The sequence below is a fragment of the Falco biarmicus genome, chromosome 7 (assembly GCF_023638135.1).
Source record: "Falco biarmicus isolate bFalBia1 chromosome 7, bFalBia1.pri, whole genome shotgun sequence".
Taxonomy (NCBI): domain Eukaryota; kingdom Metazoa; phylum Chordata; class Aves; order Falconiformes; family Falconidae; genus Falco; species Falco biarmicus.
Window position 1 is genome coordinate 70,678,143 of NC_079294.1, and position 21,945 is coordinate 70,700,087.

General features: G+C 42.7%; 1 protein-coding gene across 4 annotated transcripts in view; it reads left to right on the top strand.

Moving 5' to 3' along the window:
- The window catches only part of IQGAP1 (IQ motif containing GTPase activating protein 1), an 80,515-nt gene that overhangs the window by 31,970 nt on the left and 26,600 nt on the right, over nucleotides 1–21,945 (top strand). For all 4 annotated transcript variants that reach the window (XM_056347425.1, XM_056347426.1, XM_056347427.1 and 1 more), the window contains exons 8-25: nucleotides 73–251; nucleotides 918–1,008; nucleotides 1,503–1,666; nucleotides 4,287–4,371; nucleotides 5,540–5,703; nucleotides 6,067–6,227; nucleotides 6,761–6,885; nucleotides 9,459–9,622; nucleotides 12,264–12,354; nucleotides 14,725–14,892; nucleotides 15,249–15,391; nucleotides 15,721–15,891; nucleotides 18,839–18,922; nucleotides 19,021–19,092; nucleotides 19,196–19,265; nucleotides 19,788–19,996; nucleotides 20,986–21,141; nucleotides 21,298–21,461. In XM_056347425.1, coding sequence (XP_056203400.1) covers nucleotides 73–251; nucleotides 918–1,008; nucleotides 1,503–1,666; nucleotides 4,287–4,371; nucleotides 5,540–5,703; nucleotides 6,067–6,227; nucleotides 6,761–6,885; nucleotides 9,459–9,622; nucleotides 12,264–12,354; nucleotides 14,725–14,892; nucleotides 15,249–15,391; nucleotides 15,721–15,891; nucleotides 18,839–18,922; nucleotides 19,021–19,092; nucleotides 19,196–19,265; nucleotides 19,788–19,996; nucleotides 20,986–21,141; nucleotides 21,298–21,461 — 2,461 coding nt within the window. The remainder of the gene's footprint in view (nucleotides 1–72; nucleotides 252–917; nucleotides 1,009–1,502; nucleotides 1,667–4,286; nucleotides 4,372–5,539; nucleotides 5,704–6,066; nucleotides 6,228–6,760; nucleotides 6,886–9,458; nucleotides 9,623–12,263; nucleotides 12,355–14,724; nucleotides 14,893–15,248; nucleotides 15,392–15,720; nucleotides 15,892–18,838; nucleotides 18,923–19,020; nucleotides 19,093–19,195; nucleotides 19,266–19,787; nucleotides 19,997–20,985; nucleotides 21,142–21,297; nucleotides 21,462–21,945) is intronic.

Genomic DNA, 21,945 nt, shown 5'->3' on the forward strand with positions numbered 1-21,945 from the left:
CAATTAAGTTCTCAGTTTTTAACAGAGCTGTTGTGTTTGGGACTAACTGGCACACTGCGACTTGTTTTTCAGTACATGCTGCTGTCATTGCCATTAATGAAGCAATCGACCATCAGGTTCCAGCTGACACTCTCATGGCCATGAAGAACCCTAATGCCATGCTAATAAATCTTGATGATCAACTGGAATCCACTTACCAAGACACACTCTACAGAGCAAAGCAAGACAAGATGGAGAATGCTAAAAACAGGGTAGATCAATTCTTCTTTCAAACCATCTGTTTGCATGTGTTACAATTTTGTATTGCAGTGTAAACTGTGGAGAATTCACAGAATGTGTGTTACAGTCCTGTGTGTATAGTGTTAGATGGGTTTACTCCTGGTGGTATTCTGGTGTGTTCCCCAATCTTCCTGTTGTAGAAGACAGCAGCAGTTGGCTGTGTGACTGTTTAGCCGTCTGAAATACGGGCCACACGGATGCAGAATTAACGTCCGTCTTTCTATGTTGGCAGTGTTATCCCTGCATTGTCATATGATATAAATATGTTTTCTGAGCGATGAAATGATGAGCAAAACTGACTGATGCTGTCAGAAGGGGGTCAGTGTTGGTTTAGAACGCTGTGTATCAAGTGCCTAGCTATGTGTACTGCTTTCTGTGCTCTGGAGCTCTCCTGTGTGTTCATACAGAGCCATTACATTGAAATAAGGTGTTTCTAGGTTGTCTGTTCCAGAGTATGAGTATATTACTTTATATGCATTTACTTCTAGGGCTTCTTTTTGCTTGTGTAGAAGTAGCCTATCTATGACCTGTCACAACTCTATATAGATACAGTTATCCTCCCTGACCTTTTCAATGAAACAATCTATAAGAGCAAAGGAAACTGTAGAAACACTAATTACTTTTTATTTCATCTTCAGATTGCCTCTGAAAATTCAGAGAGAGAGAGAGATGTGTATGAGGAACTTTTGACTCAAGCTGAAATTCAGGGAAACATCAATAAAGTGAACAGTAGGTATCATGCTGAAGTAATAGTCTTAATTAAAAGAGTACTGGAAAACAATACCTCTGCTTGTTCTTGCTTTCTGTAGTGCTAACAAAAGTGGAAGGCAGCTGCCCTGTTTTTCTGGGGTTTTTGTGTGTTTGTTTTACTTGGTTTGTTGGTTTTTTGGGTTTTTTGTTTTTTTTTTTAACTTCTTATTAGTACATAATTGTAAGCTGAGTTCATTTTGGCTTCTGTTACCCTTCATTTAGGAAATGGATTGTCCGTGTTGCTGCCCACCCCCCCAAGTTTTTCAACTTGAGTAATGGATGCTATTTCCCAACTTCAGCCCCTTTTTCAAAGTACTACTTTGCAGTTGACTTTGAGAGTCTTCCATTTGGATTGCATACCTAATTTGCTGTCTATCAGGTCTAAGAGTATTTCTTTTTGAGCAGTAGGTTATATAAACCATGGGACTTCCTCATTTAATGTTTCTCTCAAAACTCTGCTTTACTGTTGCTAGCACATGCAGCCATATCAAAGATTGACCTAGCTTTGGAACAAGGAGATGCATTAGCACTGTATGAAGCTATGGCAACGCCAGCCCTGGGACTCCGAGGATTGCTACGTGAAAATTGTGACTGGTATTTCAAGCAGTTTTTGAGTGACAGACAACAGAAACAGGAGGTATGGAAAAGTCTAGATTACCCTGATCCAGGAGGTTTTCCCCCTGCCCCCCTTTACCATACCACTGCATACTAATCACTTGCTAATTACCTGCTTACAGTTTAGTGTTGGTTTGAAAAAGTTAACACTAGTAGAGAGAAGCATACAGTAAGCATGTATATCATTTAGTTTTCATCTCTGCATATGAAAGGCCAGTATAATGCTTGTATGTGTATATATATATATAATTAAAATACTTTCACCAAACCTTAAAATACTAACTCACATTTGTATAGAACCATTGTAATATAGGTGTGTCATCCCTCTCATTTTACTATTATCAGTGCCCAAATGTGGATATTTGTGTTGCAGAAACACCTACCAGAGAAGCATACGCTACTTCCACTGTGCGGAATACCACTGTACACTATTTGTAGACGTGGTGCTTGGGGACGTAGTTTAGTTGTGGACTGGGCAGTGTTGGGTTTATGGTTGGACTTGATCTTAAGAGCCTTTTCCAACCTAAATGATTCTGTAACTAAGGTTAACCATAGTTTCTCATTTCAAACAGAAAAAGGAAGCATACAAGAGGTGGATGGAAGCAGGGTCAGGTGTCTCGGGAGGAAGACTTACCCCTTAGCAGAGGAGGATCAAATTAGGGACCATTGAAACAACTTGGACAAGGGAGCTGGTGGGCTGCCTTCGTGGGTGCTGAGGGAGCTGGTCTGTGTGATTGTGAGGCCACTCTAGGCAGCCTCTAAAAGTTGAGGGAGATTGAGGGAAGTTCCTGAGGACTTGAGCGTGAATGCCACCCCAGTGTCTTGAAGGGCAAGGAGAATCTAGGGAATTACAGGTCTGTCAGTCTCGCCTCAGCCTCTGGGAGGATGATGGAGCAAATAATCCTGGAAGCAATCAACAAACATACAAAGTACAGGAAAGCGGTTAGGAGTGCTCAGTGTTGGGTTTTTGAAGGGGCAGTGATGCTTGACCAATCTAACAGCCTTCTGCAATGAGATGACCGGCTTGGTAGATGAGAGGAAAGCAACGGATGTATATCTTGACTTCAGCAAGGCTTTTGACGCTGCATCCCATAATATCCTCAGACGAACTGCTGAGGCATGGGCGAAGTGGACAGCGAGGTAGGCTGAAAACTAGCTAACTGCCAGGCTCAAAGGGTTGTGATCAGCTGTGTGATGTCCAGCTGGAGGCCAGTCACTAGTGCTGTACCCCTAGGATTGGTACCGGGGCCAGTACTAGTTAACAACCCACTAATGGCTGTAAAATGGGACGGAGTGTACCCTTTGTACGTTTGCAGATTGTACGAAACAGGGAGGAGCAGTGAATACACCAGCAGGTGGTTGTGCTGCTACTCAGAGGCACCTCAACAGCTGGAGGAATAGGCCATTAAGAATCTCACCAAGTTCAACAAAGACAAATGCTAAGCCCCATACTTGGGGAAGGAATCGCCTCACGCACAAGTACGGACTGGGGATACACTGGCTGGAAGGCAGCTTTGCAAAGGAGGATAATGGGTCCTGGTGGACAATGACTTGACCAAGAGCCAGGAATATACCCTTGTGGTAGAGGAAGCCAGCAGTGTCCTGGGACGCCTTAGGAAGAACGTTGTCAGCAGGCTGAAGGAGGTGATCCTCTCCCCTCTACTTGATGCTGGTGAAGACCACCGCTGGAGTACTGCTCCCAGTTCTGAGGCTCTGCAGGACAAGAGACATGGACATACTGCAGCGAGTCTAGTGAGGGCTGAGAAACTGATTAAGGGCTCAGAGCATCTGACATGTTGAGAGGCTGAGAAGGCTGGGGTTCCGCATGAATGATGCGAGCTGAGGGGTGTGTGTTGCTGTTAGTCCCTTCTGTGAGGGTACAACGACTTCCACAGCGCACGGCCCTGCAGCTGTTGTTATTAAGAAGATTTGTCACTTGTCTCTGAAGAAAGATCTTCACAAGCTGTGTTTCTTTGGACCTACAATTAAGACAAAATTGGAAAAGCGGGGACTTCTTAAAAACGTCCTGCCAAGCTTCAGCATGGCAGAAACTCTCCATAGCTGCCCAGAGGTGTCTCTAGGGAAGATTTTTACCAGGTTTTTTAGGAGCCACAAAAAACAAGTTCAGCCATTTTCTAAACTACAAAGTCAGATTGCATGTGTTTCCAGAACGGTCTTGTTACATAAATGTGGTCTGTTGGTGCTTTTGGAGAATTATCATCTTTACCGTGTAAAGGTGTAAAATGGAGCATCACTGTGTCACTTCATGGCAAACTATGCAAGTACTAATTTCACTCTAGCATGTAGCTCATGTACAGGCAGCCTTTTCCAACAAAGTTGTCTCCTTTGTCTTAAATGTGTTATAATTCTGGAAGCTGGGTCTTTAATTGCTGTGTTCATGGGACTGCACTTCTAATACTGTAAAAGCTATCAGGCTGTACGCATACGGCCTTTCACCATATGAGTGGAGAATCTGGTTTGTCTTCCTCATGTGTGTGGTGTCCTTTGCAGAAGCTATGTGGCATTAAGCGTGTTTTAAGGAAGAACTGTTTTTTGTTGATTTCTTTCGTTTTCTTTTTATTGAGTTATTTGAAATTAATAAGCTGACATTTTTTGACCCTTGTGGTTTCTTTTTCTCTCAGGCTGGCCTTACAGGTCCTCTGCAGAAGGAAGAGTTGCAGCTGGGAGTGGATGCTGCTAACAGGGCAGCGCAACAGTATCAGCAAAGTAAGGATCAGCAGAAATTATTGCAGCAAAGTGACCATGAGTGTCATCAAAAGGATGAGACAGCACAATATTTGGGTCTATGTGGGGATACGTGAGGTCTCTCTCAAGCTGTTACGAATTTTCTTGAAGTACTTCACAGCTGCCAAGAACGTTAAAGAGAGGCAGTTGCCCTGTTTATTTGTAGTGTATTTTATCCTTCTCTTAAAATACTGCTGGAGATAAGAGCATATAATTTGAAATACTAAGAATTGTGGAGCTTTTGCGTCCACCTTGAATAACGTCTTTTTCTAGGATGCTTATGTGATTTTTTTTGTGCTGTGGAGCTGTGAAGGAAATCCGGATTGCTCCATGAGGTGTGAAAGCTAGGTTACCGGCTGACCATTGACGCAAACCTTGCTTGGTTTGAGCTACAGAACCTTTAAGTGTTTCTGAATATCAGGTAGCAAATAAAATGCAGATCATAATGGCTGTTTATTTTTGATGGATGCTTCTGACACCATGCATAACTCTTCTTTTTTTTTTTTTTTTTTTTTTTTTTCTGGAGAAGAATGTTCAGTTCTGGCTGTGCAGGAGCAACTAGTTCAATTTGTAATAGGTAGAAAGGAGTCTGCTCGAGATCTGGGGAGAGGAGTTTTAGAACACAAGAGGAAAATAGTGAATGCCTAATACCTAGGAGGCTACCTTCAACATACCTTAGTTGTTCAGCGTGGAGCTCAGCGTTTGTTTACTTGTGTTATTTTAAAGTTGGCCACTGCGTACCCACTATAGAGTGCTTGTTACTGCCTCAGGCAGGAGAGACGCGGGGTAGATGTGGGCAGGAAGAAAAAGCTGCTACTACTCATCCATCCAAAAACTTGCAATTAGAAGGCTTCTTACTATCAGAAGACTGAAACTGTGAAACAGTCCTTTGATAACGAGCAAAAAGGTGTATTGGTTTTAAACATGAGCTTTATTTTAAAGAAGGCATTATGTATTTTGGTTGCCTGCAGTAATGGGAGACTAATTGGGGAAGCATGGATCGGAAAGCTTCGCTCATTTCCTGCAACTAAGGGAATTATCCCTTTTCTTGTTAGCTATCTGATTATTGAGTAGAATAAAAGCGTTCTTGTTACTGGGGACTCGACTGTCTACCTTCCTCATTCTTTATGCTACCTCTTTGAACTTCTAGGGCTGGCAGCAGTAGCCAGAATTAATTCTGCAATTCGAATGGGTGATGCTGAGAAGACTGTGGCAGAACTGATGAATCCAGAGGCCCAGTTACCAGAGGTTTATGTATTTGCTGCAGACCTTTACCAAAGGGAGCTGGCCACCTTGCAGCAGCAGAGCCCTGAAGTAAGGACCATGTTCTCTCTTATTTCTGGAAGCTGGTGTGGATCACTGGGTCTACCTTGTCTGTTTTGTTCAATATCTCTCTGCAACAAACCTGTCTTGAATCTTCTTAGAACTGCTTTGGTGTTCAGTCTGTTCTGACGTGAAGTTTAATCCCTGAATCTTGAGCTACTTGGCCCTGTAAGATTCTACTTCAATCTTTTACTTGGTGTTCTACCTTTCTTTATGGTTCTCATCTTTCTGCTTCTGTTATAAGGTTGTCCCTTTGCTTTCTTACATGTCTGTTCTGACAACTGTTCTGTGTTGTGTGCAACAATAGGTTGTAAAGAACGCATGGAATTAATTTGTTGTCCTCTTCTGTTGCAGGGTAACCTCACCCATCCAGAATTATCTGTTGCTGTAGAGATGCTGTCTTCTGTGGCCCTGATTAATAGGGCTTTGGATTCAGGGGATGTGAATACAGTGTGGAAACAGCTGAGCAGTCCTGTCACAGGGCTTACAAACATTGAGGATGAGAACTCTCAGAGGTGGATATTTCAAGAAGTCATGTCTGTCCTTGATGTTGTTTACATTCTGTGACTTTCTGAACCTTTTTTCCCCACTTCACATTCTTTCTGCGTTATTTCTTATGGTATTGATCGAATCTCTGTTGGCTCTCCCATCTTGTTTTTGCGATTACTGTTCTTACTGGTCTGATTTCTGTGCTGTCTCTCAACGCTTTCTCACCGATTTCACATTAAAGCCGTGTTGTGATGCCATTAGGTTGTTGCTGGTACTACGCCAGCTCACCCACCACGTTCTTTGCCCTGGACTCTCGTTCAGTGTTACAGTGCTTTTGTCTATTTGACAATTTTGCCTGTTTTGATGTGTCTCTTTGGACTGTTTCACATTTGGGCTGACCATCCTGCACGCAGCCTTTGCTCTTTCTTTTCTTCCTCTCTTTCACATTTGTTCTAGTTTCAACCCTTGTGTTACCTCTTACACTTTGTACAATTTTTGTGTTGTGTGTCCCTGGCCAGCTTGTTGCAATGTGATGTATGTTGGTTTTGTTCTATGACAGATACATCGATGATTTGATGAAGCTGAAAGCTCAAGCACGTGCAGAAGGAAATGAATTCATCACATGGAATGATATCCAGTCATGTGTTGATCGTGTGAACATAGCTGTGCATGAAGAACATGAAAGTAAGTTTTTCTGCTTGTTCATGCTAGGCTGATCCCAGCTCATAAGGAGTGATAAAACGAGGTGTATGTCGATGCACAAAGTTACTGTTTGACTTGTAGTTGTGTCATACATCAGATATCTAAGATGATCTTAGTTATGAGCAGGACTTGGTGGTCTGTAGTACAAAAGGCTTTGACAGCAGGAACGCTAATGGCGATCAGGCAGTCAGGAGTGTTCATGGCATTGAAATCAGTATCTCCAAACATGTGGTTAGTCCTTCTAATGCAAATTTGAACCACTTTTGGCTGACAAAATGCATTGTCTGCTGTCAGTGCCTAGGATTAGTCTAGAACACTTTCTAATTTTGCTTCAATCCCTCAAATTTAATGAAAACTAATATTAGCAAAATCACTGAATTAATTTTAGCCTAGTCTTGGAGTACTCCGTCCTCCTTCCTAATTTGTTGTATTCAGTAGAAGTTACTTTTCTTAAAGTCCGTTCTCTCTTTGGCTGCAATCTCTGCTCCTTTCAGGTTTTCCTCTTCTCCCTTTGTGGTTCTTCTAGTTCTGCATTGTTTTTAATTTCTGTTTTTTAGTAGTGTTATGTTGCTAAGTGTCTTTTAGCAGTGGAAATGATGAAAACTTCAGTAAAACAGAAAATTGGAGTAATTCTTCTTTCTCTCTAGGACATTATTAGTTGAATTAAAATCCACAGTAGAGATAGAGGAGTCCTTGAAAACAGCACAATTAAGCAAACCTATTCTTAGGTAGGTCCTTGTGAGGTTCTCTGTCAGGTGGTTTAATTTTTATTAATTTTTTTTCAGTTTCGTTAAGGGATCATTGTTTTTGGCTATGACCAGTGCTGAAACCTCCTGCATATGGCAGGTAGCATGACGTTTACTTCCAAGCCATCTTTGTAATGTTTAGCTCAAAGCCTTGCATCGTAAGACAGAAGAGATTTGTCACAAATGTGGAGGTGATGATGAAGTTTATATTGTACACTGAGACAAACAGGTGTCTTCTACCACTTCTTGTTGTGTAGTTGAGTTGTGTTCCACCTTGAAAAGAGCTTATACTCTAGAGAGGGTTACATTTTAATTTGGAGCCTGCTATCTCGATTAACTTTGTTTCCTGGATCTCCAAATAGACATTGGGTTTCCTGTTCGGGTCAGGTGAGCAGATTTGTTGAAACCACACAAACACACACCGAGATGCTAGCTTCATGTATCTCTTCTGTGTAAGAGGTCACAGCAGAAGTCTGAAAGTTTGTGTAGTCCCAATACCCTTTCTTATAATGCTTCTTATACTGTAAAAAAAGGTGCAGAAAATCCTGTAATGAGATAAGTTGTTCTCATGAGGAATTTCTTAATTAGTTGGTCTGCTTCATATCTGCCCTTATGCAAGGACACCTTTTATCTCCTGAACAAGTTAAATGAGTCTGAGAAGGTCCTCAAGGCATACAAGCATAGAGTTTTTAATTTCCCTTATCCTTGTAAATAGTTTCAAATTAAAAAAAGCTGTCTAGTGAGGAACTGGAACATACTGCTGTTCCATGGAGTAGTCTTGCCATGCCCGTATTGGCAATCTAGTCAGAGACAATTACTGCTTAGATTCTGTGCCCTTTCCTAAGTCTAACAGTTACCGTATATGCTTTTTGACAGAAACCATGCCACCATTTTAGTGATCCTAGTCCTTGCAGTGTCCTCCACTACATTTTTTCACTTATCTCTAATCAATCCAAATACTACCTCTTCCCTAAGAAGTTCTGGTTTTCATGTGAACTTTTGTTTTGTATTCTTTCCTGCCTAGAAAAGTCACAGTCTCCAGATACATCAACTGAAATTGGAAATCCCCACGCTGATCTCCTTACTTGCTTTTATCTAAAAGATCTTGTTCTGCACTGGTCAAACCAGATTTTAATTGATCCTTCTTTAGGCAGGGAACTGAACCAGATGACTTTAGGGTCCATCTCAACGTAAGCTATTTTGTGGTTTGCAGGAGATGGTTGCTGTATGTAGGGCCATGTGTGAGGTAGACTCTGCATTTAGCGAACTATATTTTTGTTTGTTTTTATTTAGCTGAATGGTAAATTTTACTGTGCTTGAATAGCATCCACATCTCTGATAATACGGCTAATACTACATATGTTCAATAAAAGTTTTCTAAAATATGAAGAGACTGTATTTTTAAATGGTATTCCATGCAAATCTTTAGCTTCATGTGATTTCTTTCTAGAGTAGCCAGAACTTTGGAAAACCATAACCTATGAACTCTGGCCATTTGGTCTTTGATAATTCTCTCCTAGTGGCTCTGAGCTGGATGTCTGAGGACTCAGTTCTGTCCCTGCCTGTAGTCTCCCTGATTTTATTAAATTTTTTTTTATTGCAATGCTCAGGCATTATGATTACTATTAAGATGGAGAAAGTCTTACTTTCTTTATGGGTAAATAACATTTTCTGTTAAACATATTGCAGTTCTCAGCTGATACTTGGTTTAGGAAGGGCTAACTGCATTTTTCTTCTGAAACAATGCTTATGATTATTGTTGACCAGAAATGGAACTTTGTATTTCTCCCACTACATCTTTGTCCCTAGGGATTTTGGCAATTGGTCTTATCAATGAAGCTCTGGATGAAGGGGACAGCAAAAAGACTATTCAAGCCTTGCAGATTCCTGCAGCAAAATTGGAGGGTGTAGCCCCAAAGGTAGCACAGCATTACCAGGATACACTACTTCGAGCCAAGCGAGAGAAAGCACAGGTGAGTGCAATTAAATGCACCTCTTGAAAAATCTTTACGTCTGTGTAACTGGCTTGTTACTGGTCCTCAAAGCAGGGAATCAAAACTGGAAGTGGAGAGCTGGGCATTCTGCATACCATCAACTGATCTTACCCAATGAGTTTGAATCTTTCTATACTAGAGAAAGATTTGCAGCCAGACCGTATTAATCTTCATGAACTGCAGAGATGGGTACAAGGATATTAACTGCACGAGATGACTTTTTACAGCTAATCCCAGGTCCAGAATGAGATACATATATTTGTGCTAAGAAATAATATGCCTCATCTGTTTCTGCAGGGACACCACATTCATTCTAGGAGTTCTGAACTTCTGACTGTTTCCTGCAAGCTTAAGTTGGGGTTTTTTTGTATTTTATTGTTATTGTAGTTGTAGGCATAATTTTATATGGTAAAAAGAAAGTTCCTGGAAGTGAAAAATCTGTGATAAGTTAGAAAAAAGAAATGAAGCAAAATACATGCTACTAGCAAAACATACTGATTCCTGTTGTTTACCCAGTGACGCTTACATTGGTAATGATTTTTTTGAGCCTTAGTTGTCTGTCTTATTAGCTGGGAACTTCTACCTACTTGTACATAGTTGCCGCTTTCACTAACTGAATGTGAAGATGAAGATGGGGAGAGGAAGAGCAAGTCTCATCTTCCAGGTTTAGGAGAGAGGATGAGAGCGCGCGTGTTTGAGTAGTGTGGGCGGGATACTGATATTTTTACTTTTTTTATTCTCATCTATTTACAGAGTAGCAGACATCTGCTTTCAGTGGTTTGAGGGTGGTTTGTGGGTTTTTGTGTCCTGTGGAGCTCATTGCTCTAATACTAACGCAAAATTTTGCATAATTGTGTTGACAGGATAGCAGTAGCTGAAAACTGTATGAGTTTCTGATGAAAATCATTAAGCAGCTTCCCCCCAAGGGCCCTGAAAGGGTTAATGTTCATCAGGAACCCATTTTGTGCTGAAGCATTTCCTCCCGCTGAGTCAGAATGAAATAATGAACTCTTTTTAGTGTGCGCTTAAGCTTGTGCCAGCCCATGCTGGTAACTTCTGAGCTGGCGTGAAATGGCCTTATTTAGGCATATGTTCATCTTGGGGCTGCTCCCGGCAGCGTGGCAGCACTGTCAGGGATCGAGAGATTGTATTATAAAGTAACGTTGTGGGGAAAATAGTCACTATCTGAAGTCAGCTGTTACTAACTAGTGATTTCCATACTTCGGGGCTGAGAGGGATTGTAGTTCACCACAAGATGTTGTTCAGTTGCTTATGTGAATGGGGAGTGCTGTATGATGCAAATTTCTTCGTGTGGTGAGTAGAGAGAGGAAAAAAACAGTAAATCCTGTAGTATGTTTTGCTGTGTGTGCCTTCCAGAAAGCCTGGAATGGTAAATCTGTAGAAAAGCACGGGATGGTTTCAGTACTCTTGGGGTTGACTTCTGGTGGAGATTGCAGTAGAGGAAATTTTCTTTGATTATTCTCCCCCACTTAGAAAACACAGTTTTGCTGTTGCTGTTACTTTTGTGGGACTGATGAAACCTGCCCATGAGAGGCACATTGGCCTCCTGAATGAGATCCATTAAATGTGCCACTTGACCCTCCCAAATAGTGGGAAAAATGTGGAGGGCATGTAAGGAAATGTTCATTTTCAGCCTGGCCCTAAAGCTCTCGAACACTGTAAATAGTGGCTCTTTTGTGCGGCGTGTTTATTATTCCATACCAAAAGTAAATGTTTCCTGTGTTGCCTTTGTGCAACCGGAGTTGTCGGAGGGGTGGCAGTTGCGTCTTACCATTTCTTTCAGTAGCTACCTACAGGAAGCAACAGTGGGTGGGGAGAAGCTGTGCTTGGCAACTGCTGGGTCATTGTTCTTTATGTATATTTTTGGACTTGCTAAACACTTGTCTGCTTTCCTCTTCTCAAATTTCCGTGTGTAACGATAGTTGATTGATTTTCTTCAAATCCCAGCCAAAATAACAGGACACTGTATGAGTGCTGCTCCTTGACGAGCAATCTGTTAAAACAAAGACTTAAAATCAGTTTTGCCTGCTGTGTGTACACCCAGCCCAGTATGAACGATGCTTTTTGGTTTGCTGGGTTGTACGGGCCTGTGAACTTCCCTGGGCAGACACAAGAACAGCCTGATGTGACATTCGTTACCTGAGAGTTTTTAGCTTCTGCACACAGATGTGCATCAGCAGGTTTTTGTTCTCTTTGTAGCCGCGTTCTCTCGAAGGATTAACTTGTGTTCCTAGAAAGTCGTGTCCTTTTAGCAAGTCCAGCTTTAGGACTAACTGGTACCAAGTCCCTGGCCTTGTGTTCTCTTTGCTTATCAGAGTGACTCCCATTGACAGAATTTCTTCTTCGTTCCGTTTTCTGGAAAGAGTTTTTGACTGGGGGGAGGTACCGAGCCTGGTAATGCCATAGTAGTCTGCAAATCACCAGTGCACATGCTGTCCTTGTCTTGGAGTCAGTTAGAAAGACCAAAATGCTTCTTATTCCCTCTGATACGGAAAATCACTGTATAGTCCGTTGTTGAGTATGGGTTATTCTACTTTGCAAAAATAGCGATACTTTTCTCCTCATGCTGTGTATATTTTTCTCATCATATTCTCTTCAGGACACACAGGATGAAACAGCTGTGCTTTGGCTAGATGAAATTCAGGATGGGATTCATAGGGCTAACAAGGACACAGAGGAGTCGGAGCGATGTAAGTATTGTCACACCATGTTGCAGTTAATCCCCATTATCAACTAAATACTGGTTACTTAAGGAAAGGTTGGGAGCCTGAAATGTCATGTAAATGTGGCAAAGGGAATCCAACGCACTTATGTGCTTCTAGGGTAGTAATTTTTCTTTGAAGAGTGAGTGTCAGATTCTTCAAATATTAATTTCTTATCTTTGGGGAGGTTATGCCATTTTTGCAGTTTTGTGTGTGACCATATTACTTCATTGGGCAAATCTCTTCTCAAATTGTTTGTCATTTGCAACTGATGGTGCGTGCCTGTGGGTGGTTAGTTAGCTATGAGAACGTTCACATGCAGAATTTAAATGGTGTTTTCCAGTGTGCATTATCTTTTGTTTGTGTGGCACGCTGTCTTGTCTGGGTGCTATTATTTCTAGACTAGCTTGCATGTTTTTCAAATGCAGACAATAATGCACATCAATACTCACCTTTGCTCCTTAGCGTGCTTTGCAGATGGACTGGCTCACCCATCATTACATCCCAGTTTATATAATGATGTCATTTCTGTCTCCAGAAACAACGAAGTAATTGCTACTCTTTGCTTAACTTGAGGTTTTTTGGTTTGTTTTTGTGCGGGGTTTTGGTGTGTAGTGTTGGGTTTTTTTGTTGTTGTTCCTGACAGAAGCTTTCTGTTCAAGAAAACACGAGGGTTTTTAAAGTAGTCTGATATATTCTAATGGCCTGTTTTCTGCATATGCTGTTTGTTTGCTTGGTACTGCATGCTTCAGAGAGCTTGTTTTTATATACTTTTAAAATACGATATTGTTCTCTTTGCATGTATTCTACATCTCTAATTTTCTGTTACATTCAACATTTACACCTGCTTGCTTTGCTTGATTTGTACAGTATTAGTAAACTGATTGTTTTCTCTCTTTATATTCACGTTATATTTTTCTTGATTCTGTTTCTTCATCTCTGGTGTGCTGATAAAATGTCTTACTTCCCACTTTCAAAACTTTTAAATTTGACATTAGGCTGATGCTTAGAGTTAGTCAAAGATGCACAGTCAGTCCCCTCTGATTTTGCTTTGAACAGACAACCATACTGGAAACTGAAAAGTTTCATCTGAGTCTGGAATCTGGTGCCTTCTGAAACAGGCTGTCCAAAGAGACTACAGAATCTCTGTCCTTTGAAATTTTCCAAACTCTGTCAAAGTCCTGAAGCTAGCGCAGCTTTGGGAAAGGGATTGGACTAGATTGCCCTCCAACATGAGTTCTTAATGAATCTGTGTATCAGATATGCAGAGTTTCTGGCATGGTTAACTCCTCTTGTCCTTTCTCTGTTTGTGCACAAGTGAGCTTGCTTTTAAATTCATGCCTTGTCCATTTGTATTCTTTATCTGTAGCTGTTTTAGAAGAGACAAAAATCAACAAGTTCACAAAAAGCTTTCTTCCAAAAGACACGATGCGTTTGTGTCGGAGCCCGTTTCAGTTGTTTTTAACGACATTATTTGGTCAGAGAATTGCCTTGTCAACTGCCTTAAAAAAAAAATAAAAATGTGAGGGAGTAGGTCAGAGCTTTACCTGCCCGTCTTACTGTCTGTTCCCAGCAGTACCAGTGCCATTTTTTCACCATTTTCCTACCCACTGCGCACTTTGGCAAAGCAGCAGCTTGAATGTCATGCCAAGGAACATTGGCCAAAAGCAGGATTAATGTATGTGCCCTTAAACCTGAATAAGATCTTCAGACACCCTTATCTCTCCATGTATGAACACACATTTTTGCCGTCTTACCCAGTGCTGAAAGTGACTGTATTTTGTGTTTGCTCTGTCAGTGCGACTCCTGTGCTTTGTGAACGTGTCTAGTTGAGTTGCATTTCTGGAGTAGCCCTGCAATGATATGTTGCTGTTGTTCTCTTCCTCTGCCCCCTGTCTTTCCCCAGTCAGGTTTCTGACTTGGTTGCAAACTTCTCCATACTTCTTTTTCACTAGGGATGGATGGTACTAGTTGTTGAAAAGGCCACTTTTGAGTTGTGACTGTCCCTGCCAGAGGGAACTGCCTTAAGGAATGTCAGAGGAGAGCTAAAATTTATTGAGAAATATTGGTGGTAAATCAGCACCACAGGGGGACTTGGGGCACACAAGTGATGTGTTGTCAGGTGCAGTACCACCTGTGGCTGGACACTCCATACTGGATAGGCCTTTATACTACAAGTTGTCTGATGTTTTTTATTTATATTTTGTATTTATAGACACTTAAATGTTTGTGTATGTACACACAGAGGAACTGTAAGTGTGTGTTCCTGTTGCCTTGCTCTGTTCTGTCATTTTGTGTTTGCTGTGAATTACTGAGCCCCTGAATGCCAAGATAACCTGCTTCCTTATGTTATTAAAGTCTCCTTAGGAATTCTGGCCATTAACGAAGCAGTAGACCATGGTGTTGTTAGCCAGACCCTGAGTGCCTTGCGTTCACCTGATGTTGGGCTGTATGGAGTCACTCCAGAATGTGCCGAGACGTATCAGCGAGAGCTGTCAGAAGTCAAGAGAAGAAAAATGGCAGCAGGTAAACCTCAAGTAGCTAACTGTTGTGAAATAAATTCAGGATTATTGCATGTGGAATCAGTACCAGAGGTAAAAAAAGCCTCTGGGGAGGAGTCTTGTGTTACAGGTGGCAATTGTGGATGCTTTGTGAACTAAGGCTTTAAAAAAAGTGAATAGTAGAACATTCTCTGCTTGTAGAATGTGTTGTGTTTAGGTAGTTCTTGCATGACATCATTAGGGGCTTGGAAACAACATTCCTCCTCTTGCTTAGAGAAAGGAGTATCTGTATGTGTGGATTTCCTAGTTGTAACGTTTGTTTGTGGGAAAGATAAGACGCTTGTGTGGTTTGGAGACTTACACTGCAGTTTCTGCTCTTAGGGGGCAACGGCAGTGAATGGGTGAAACACTGGGTGAGAGGAGGCTATCATTATTATCATAACCTGCGGACCAAAGAGGGAGGATGGGATGAACCAGCGGGATTTGTGCAAAATGATACACAGCTGTCACGGGAGGAGATACAGGTAGGGTAGATAATACATGCTCTTTCTCTGAAAAGTTGATGTTCCTGTCGTTCCTATCCTTAATGCAGCTCTGAGAGAATGCCTCAATGTTAGTCATGTTAACAAGCTTAGTAACTCATTACACTGGGCATCATCAGATTGTGCATGTCAAAACTCCTTGTCCCAATTAGAAAAATTTGTCCTGTTGGTAAAAAGGGTACAGGGCCATGGTGTGCTGTTTATTGAAAGACAAACTTGAAGTCTCTTAATATGGAAAGCTGATGTAACATCCTGTTTCTTGGATCTCCATTCTCTTTCTGGCTCTTCTTCCTACCATGATACTAATTCAGAGCACCATATCTGGAGTCACTGCAGCATACAACCGAGAGCAGCTCTGGCTGGCCAATGAGAACCTAATTACGAAGCTTCAGGCTTGCTGTCGAGGATATCTTGTTCGCCAGGAATTCAACTCAAGAATGAATTTTTTGAAGAAACAAGTCCCAGCAATTACTTGCATTCAGGTAGTGATATTCTTTAATTATGTTTTAAACTTGTACCCTGCAGTTGTTTTCAGTACGCAAGCTCATTGACAGTTTTTGTTCAGTTCAGTTACAGCGCAGTTGTTTTCACATGATTTTACAAAATATCTAAAGGCATTTCCATCTCCCAAAGAGTTTTGGTTTATTATTTATTTTCCATGTCATATACAATCAATAACGTCTTCTCAGGCAGAATTGGAGAGAGAAAAACTTATCTGAGGAAGCTTTACCTATAATTTTATTACCAGATTCAGTGTGTTGTGAATAGGGCAATATGAAGTGTGCTGTATGTCTTCATGGTGGTAATGCCATGTGATGCGATTCCTCCAGAACTGAAGACAATCATAGAATCGTTTAGGTTGGAAAAGAGCTTTAAGGTCATAGAGTCCATCCGTTAACCCAGCACTGCCAAGTCCATCGCTAAACCACGTCTACATATCCGTTAAATCCCTCCAGGGCTGGTGACTCAACCCCTTTCCCGGGCAGCCTGGTCCAGTGCTTGACAACTCTTTCAGAAAAGAAATCTTTCCTCATATCCGATCTAAACCTCCTCAAGTTGCACCAGAGCCATTTCCTCTTGTCCTTTCGCTTGTTACTTGGGAGAAGAGACAACCCCACCTGCCTACAGCCTTCTTCCAGGCAGCTGTAGAGAGCGATAAGGTCCCCCTGGGCCTCCTTTTCTCCAGGCTGAACACCTCCAGTTCCCTCAGCTGCTGCTCATAGGACTGGTGCTCCAGCCCCTTCCTCAGCTCCGTTGCCCGTCTCTGGACACGCTCCAGCACCTCAGTGTCTGTCTTGTAGCGAGGGGCTCAGAACTGGACCCAGGATTTGAGATGCAGCCTCAACCAGTGCCCAGTACAGGGGGACAGTCACTGCCCTGGTCCTGCTGGCCACACCATTTCTGATACAAGCCAGGATGCTGTTGGCCGCCTTGGCTACCTGGATGCGCTGCCGGCTCATGTTCAGCTGGTTCCTGACCAGCACCCCCAGGTCCTTTCCAGCTCCTCTGCCCCAGCCTGCAGCGCTGTGAGGTTGGTGTGACCCATGGGCAGGACCCAGCACTGGGCCTTGTTGAACCTCGTACGGTGGCCTGGGCCATCGGTCCAGCCTGCCCAGGTCCCCCTGCAGAGCCGCCTGCCCTCCGGCAGGTCAGCACTCCCACCCAGCTGGGTGTCACCTGCAGACCGAGGGTGCGCTTGGTCCCCTTGTCCTGACCTGAACCCTGGGGAGCACCAGGTGTGATCGGCTGCCAGCGGGATGTGACTCCGCTCCCCACCGCTCCTTGGGCTCACCCATCCAGGCGGTGTTACCCAGTGGACAGAACGCCTGTCCGAGCCATGAGCAGCCCGTTTCTCCAGCAGAATGCTGTGGGAACCACTGGCAAAAGCTTTACTGAAGCCTGGGTAGTCAACATGCGCGGCCTTTCCCTCATCCACTACACGGGTCACCTTGTCAGAGGAGATCGGGTTGGTCAGGCAGGACCTGCCTTTCATGACCCCACGCTGGCTGGGCCAGAGCCCCTGGTTGTCCTGCACGTGCCGCGTGACGGCACTCAAGGCGATGGGCTCCATGACCGTCCCCGGCACCGAGGTCAGGCTGCCGGGGCTGCAGTTCCCCAGATCCTCCTTGTGGCCCTTCTTGTGGCTGGGTGTCACGTTTGCTGACTCCAGCCAGCTGAAGGACCTCCCAGGTCAGCCAGGGCTGCTGAGAAATGATTGCAAGTGTCCTGGTGAGCGCTTCCGCCAGCTCCCTCGGTTCGCCTGGGTGGATCCCATCCCGCCCCATGGGCTTGTGTGTGTCAGGGTGGTGTAGAGGCCACGGACCATTTCCCCTTGGATTACGGGGGCTTCCTGCTCCCCCTGCCTGTCTTCCAGCTCAGGGGGCTGGGCACCCCGAGAACAACTGGTGTTCCTATTAAAGACTGAGGCAAAGGTGGCATTAAGTACCTCAGCCCTTTCCTTATCCTTTGCCACCACGTTTCCCCCCACATCCAATAAAGGATGGAGGTTCTCCTTGGCCCTCCTTCTGTTGCTAATGTATTTACAGAACCTTTTTTTTTGTTGTCTTTTAAGGCAGTAGCCAGATTAAGTTGTAGTTGGGCTTTAGACCTTCTGATTTTCTCCCTGCATAACCTCATGGCATCCTTGTAGTCTAGAAGTCATAAAATCTTTTTTCCGGAGTTCCAGAAACAACATGATTTTCAGTATTCCTGAGTAAGATTATTCTTCTCTTCAGATTTGTCCAGGGATTTGGAGGATTGAGGACCTGAAAGAGATGGTGGGGTAATTCAGCATGAGGTTTGGTGCATTTGGAGGACAGCAATGAAAAAAATCTTTCTCCGGTGTTGTAACTGAAATGTGTGCAAATTAAATAGATGCTTTGCACCCTATTACCACTTCATTGTTTGAGCTTTGTGTGTGTGTTTGTTTCTGCCTAAGTAGCATGCATTCTGTGTGTATATTTGAAAAAAAAAAACACAACAAAACCCCCAAAATGACTCCCAGCCTATTCAAAGTAACACTCCCTTCAAGTGTAGTCCAAACTCTTGCCTAACTTCTGCTCCAAGCACCAGTAGCAGCAAGTCTGTGCTGAAGGCTTATAATGTTACATCACTGTTCTCGCCAGCAGCAGCATCTAACACATAATCCTCATGTAGAACAGTTTCTGTCAGCTTGACTGTTTAGTTACATCCTTCGGCTCCAGCTGTGCCTCGGAAGGCCCAGGCTCTTCACGGAGGTCGTTCCTGTCTCTCACGAGTACAGCTGGTGAAGTAGTTCATGCTTCACACTGTCTATTTCATGAATAAGATAAGCATGTCTCCCTCACCTTTTACATGGCCAGAAGGGAAGTTGGAAGCTGAAGAGCAGAAAGAAGCTCAGATTTGTAATTACTTCTGTTTAATTAGAAAAATGTGCCTTTCTGTTTTCAGTCCCAGTGGCGTGGCTACAAGCAGAGGAAGGCATATCAAATCCGTTTGGATTACCTGCGAGCGCAAAAGGATCAAGTAGTGAAGGTAGTGAAGGCTCTGTGATGAGTTTTTTGGTAGACCTTTTGGGTAAAGAACTTTGTTGGAAAGGTTTTTATCTGAGTATTTTGGTTACCCTTCTATAGATTCAATCAATGACGAGGATGTATCAAGCCAGAAGACGTTACAGAGATCGCCTGCAGTATTTCAGAAACCATGTAAGAGGCTATCTTGTTAAATTAATTTAATACCTGACTTTTGTACTCTTTCCAGAATGAGGTCAAGTGCTTATTTTATTTTGATTTTTTTTTTTAATCCTAGATAAATGATGTTATAAAAATTCAAGCCTTTATCCGAGCAAACAAAGCACGAGAAGACTATAAAACCCTCAGTAAGTATTCCCAAGAGGATAAAACTGATGTGCCTCGAATCTCCGTTTGCCAGGGAAGTTGCTAGTGTGATGTATAACATCAGGACAGTTCTGAAGAGCGATCGGGATGAAGTTGGTAGGACAGCGTGGAGAGTAGGTGGTTCTTGAGGCTGAAGGAAAAATTGATTCCAGCTGTTGCTTTTGCTGCTGAAAAATAGAGCTGTAGCTTTGCAGTTAACTTTGGTGGTGTGGACTACCCTAGGCTGATACTGACTTTGCTCTTTACTATTTGTTTCTCTCATGATTTACTTAAGACAAGAAATCCAAAATATCAGAAGCTGTTCAGACATTGTGGTGCTGATTTTATTCTGGTTGCTCCTTGATCATAGAATTATTTAGTTTGGAAAAGATCTTTCAGATCATAGAGTCCAGCCATAAACCTAACAGTGCCAAGTCTGCCACATGTGCTGTTTAAACACAGATAGATAAGGCATGTATTCACTTCTGTTTCCCATCCCCTGATGTTTTCTTACCTATTTTTAGTTAATGCTGAAAACCCACCTATGGCTGTAGTTCGGAAATTTGTCCACTTGCTCGATCAGAGTGACCAAGATTTTCAGGAGGAGCTTGAGCTAATGAAACTGCGTGAGGAAGTTGTAACCTTGATCCGATCCAATCAGCAACTGGAAAATGACCTCAATCTCATGGACATCAAAATTGGTCTCCTGGTGAAAAACAAAATTACATTGCAGGTAGGGAACGTGCTGATGGAAGAGCAACTACAGATTGAGCTGAGCCCAGCAGTAGTTAACATGGAAAGTTCCTGGCCTTGGATGTCAGTTGCTCAGGTCCAGTGGAAAATGTTGCCTCAGACTTCCAGATTTTACTCCCAGTATGTTTTTACTCCATGCCACTAATTTAGTATGCATCTCCCTAGAAGGAAAACTGTAGTAGGGGGAGAAACAAGACCTGAAGCTAAGAGAGATAAACAGATATCAGACTATCTTGACCTGATGAATGCAACAGATTGTGTGTTTGGAGGCTTTGAGGTTAAACAAGTGACAGTGCCACACAAGCTTGCAGCAAGGGGGATGATTTTGGAGGCAGCAGATGTGCTTGTGCCACTTGGTGTTAGTTGGTTAAAGGAGGCCCCCTCTATCGCTTGCCTGACATGATTAATTTCACAAAAAAAAAGCTCTTGCTGATACAGCATTGCCTTTTGTTCAAGCTGAAGTTTGGGTAAGCTTTTCACTTGGTCCTGGATGGTATGATGCTAGGCTCCTCCCAGTGTAAAATCTCAGTTGGTGTGAAATTCATCTTGAAAGGAAGCTGCAGCTTTTGGGCTGCTGCCTGCAGTGAAAAGTGCTGTTGCTGTCAGAGTATGTAGAAGTAGTGAGCTAGTTGAGTATGAAACAGGATTTATAGGTTTTAAGTCCAATTTAAAAAGGAAAACATTTTCAAGCATCTTCAGGATGCTACCAGCTCTGGTAGTAATTGCTGCCAAGAGTGACTAACTTCTAGGGTTTCAGGCAAATTCAGAAAGTCAAGGACAAAGCAGAACATGTACTTGCAGTCAGAGAAATCACTGTCATAGCAAATACTGCTTCACTTTAATAGCCCCAGACATATCTTGACCCTGCCTTTCCACGTGCAAGAGAAGTGGGTTTTCACATGCAACTGTTTTCCAATATTGCCTGTTATAAAATACTTAGGGGAAACTGTCCCTTTTCTTTCTTTCTAGGATGTCGTTTCTCACAGCAAAAAGCTTACCAAGAAGAACAAGGAACAGCTGTCTGACATGATGATGCTGAACAAACAAAGGGGAGGTTTGAAAGCTTTGAGCAAAGAGAAGAGAGAAAAGCTGGAAGCCTATCAGCATCTCTTCTACTTACTTCAGGTAAGCAGCTTCTAACGCTGCTCGGTGACCTCTTGCCATAGAGGCTTGTATGTCTTGGCACAGTCTTTGCTGGTGTACTGTAGTTTTGAGCCACCATAGTTCTTAGCGATGTCGTGTGTAAACATGCACACTAAATAATTTTTCTTGTTGTTGTAGACTAACCCAACGTACTTGGCCAAGCTGATCTTTCAGATGCCTCAAAACAAATCCACAAAGTTCATGGATTCCGTCATCTTCACGCTGTATAATTATGCTTCCAATCAAAGAGAGGAATACCTGTTGTTGCGGCTTTTTCAAACAGCATTGCAGGAAGAGATCAAGTACGTGGTAGCATACAGCATGTTCTTGCTGTGGAATCAGTTTTGGCAATTTCTGAAATTGAGGCATTTTTCATGTTACATCTCTTGCTAATATGCAGATAATGCTAACCTGTCCCTTCATTGTCCTCTTCCCATATCATATCTGTTCTTCATGTAGTCTATAAAGGAAGATTTAAGTATATCCATTGAGGACAAGGGCTTTTAACTTCAGTCAAGATTTCACTGCTCAGCATGGCAGCTGCTTTTAATCTGCTGCAGAGTCATTCTAAAATTCAGTCTAATTTCAATTCTCCAGTGTCTGGTTATAAACACCTCCAACAAACTGCAAACTCGGGCTTTACAAGCCAGGGGGAGAGCTAATGCTAAGCGCTCTTAAGTTTTCAAAAGCTGATGTGGAGGCCAAAACAGAGAGGCTTTATTGTTTGGAATTTCTGTTTCCTCTCAGTTAGGGAATCCGGCTGTCCTCAGGCATGCTTTGTTTGAG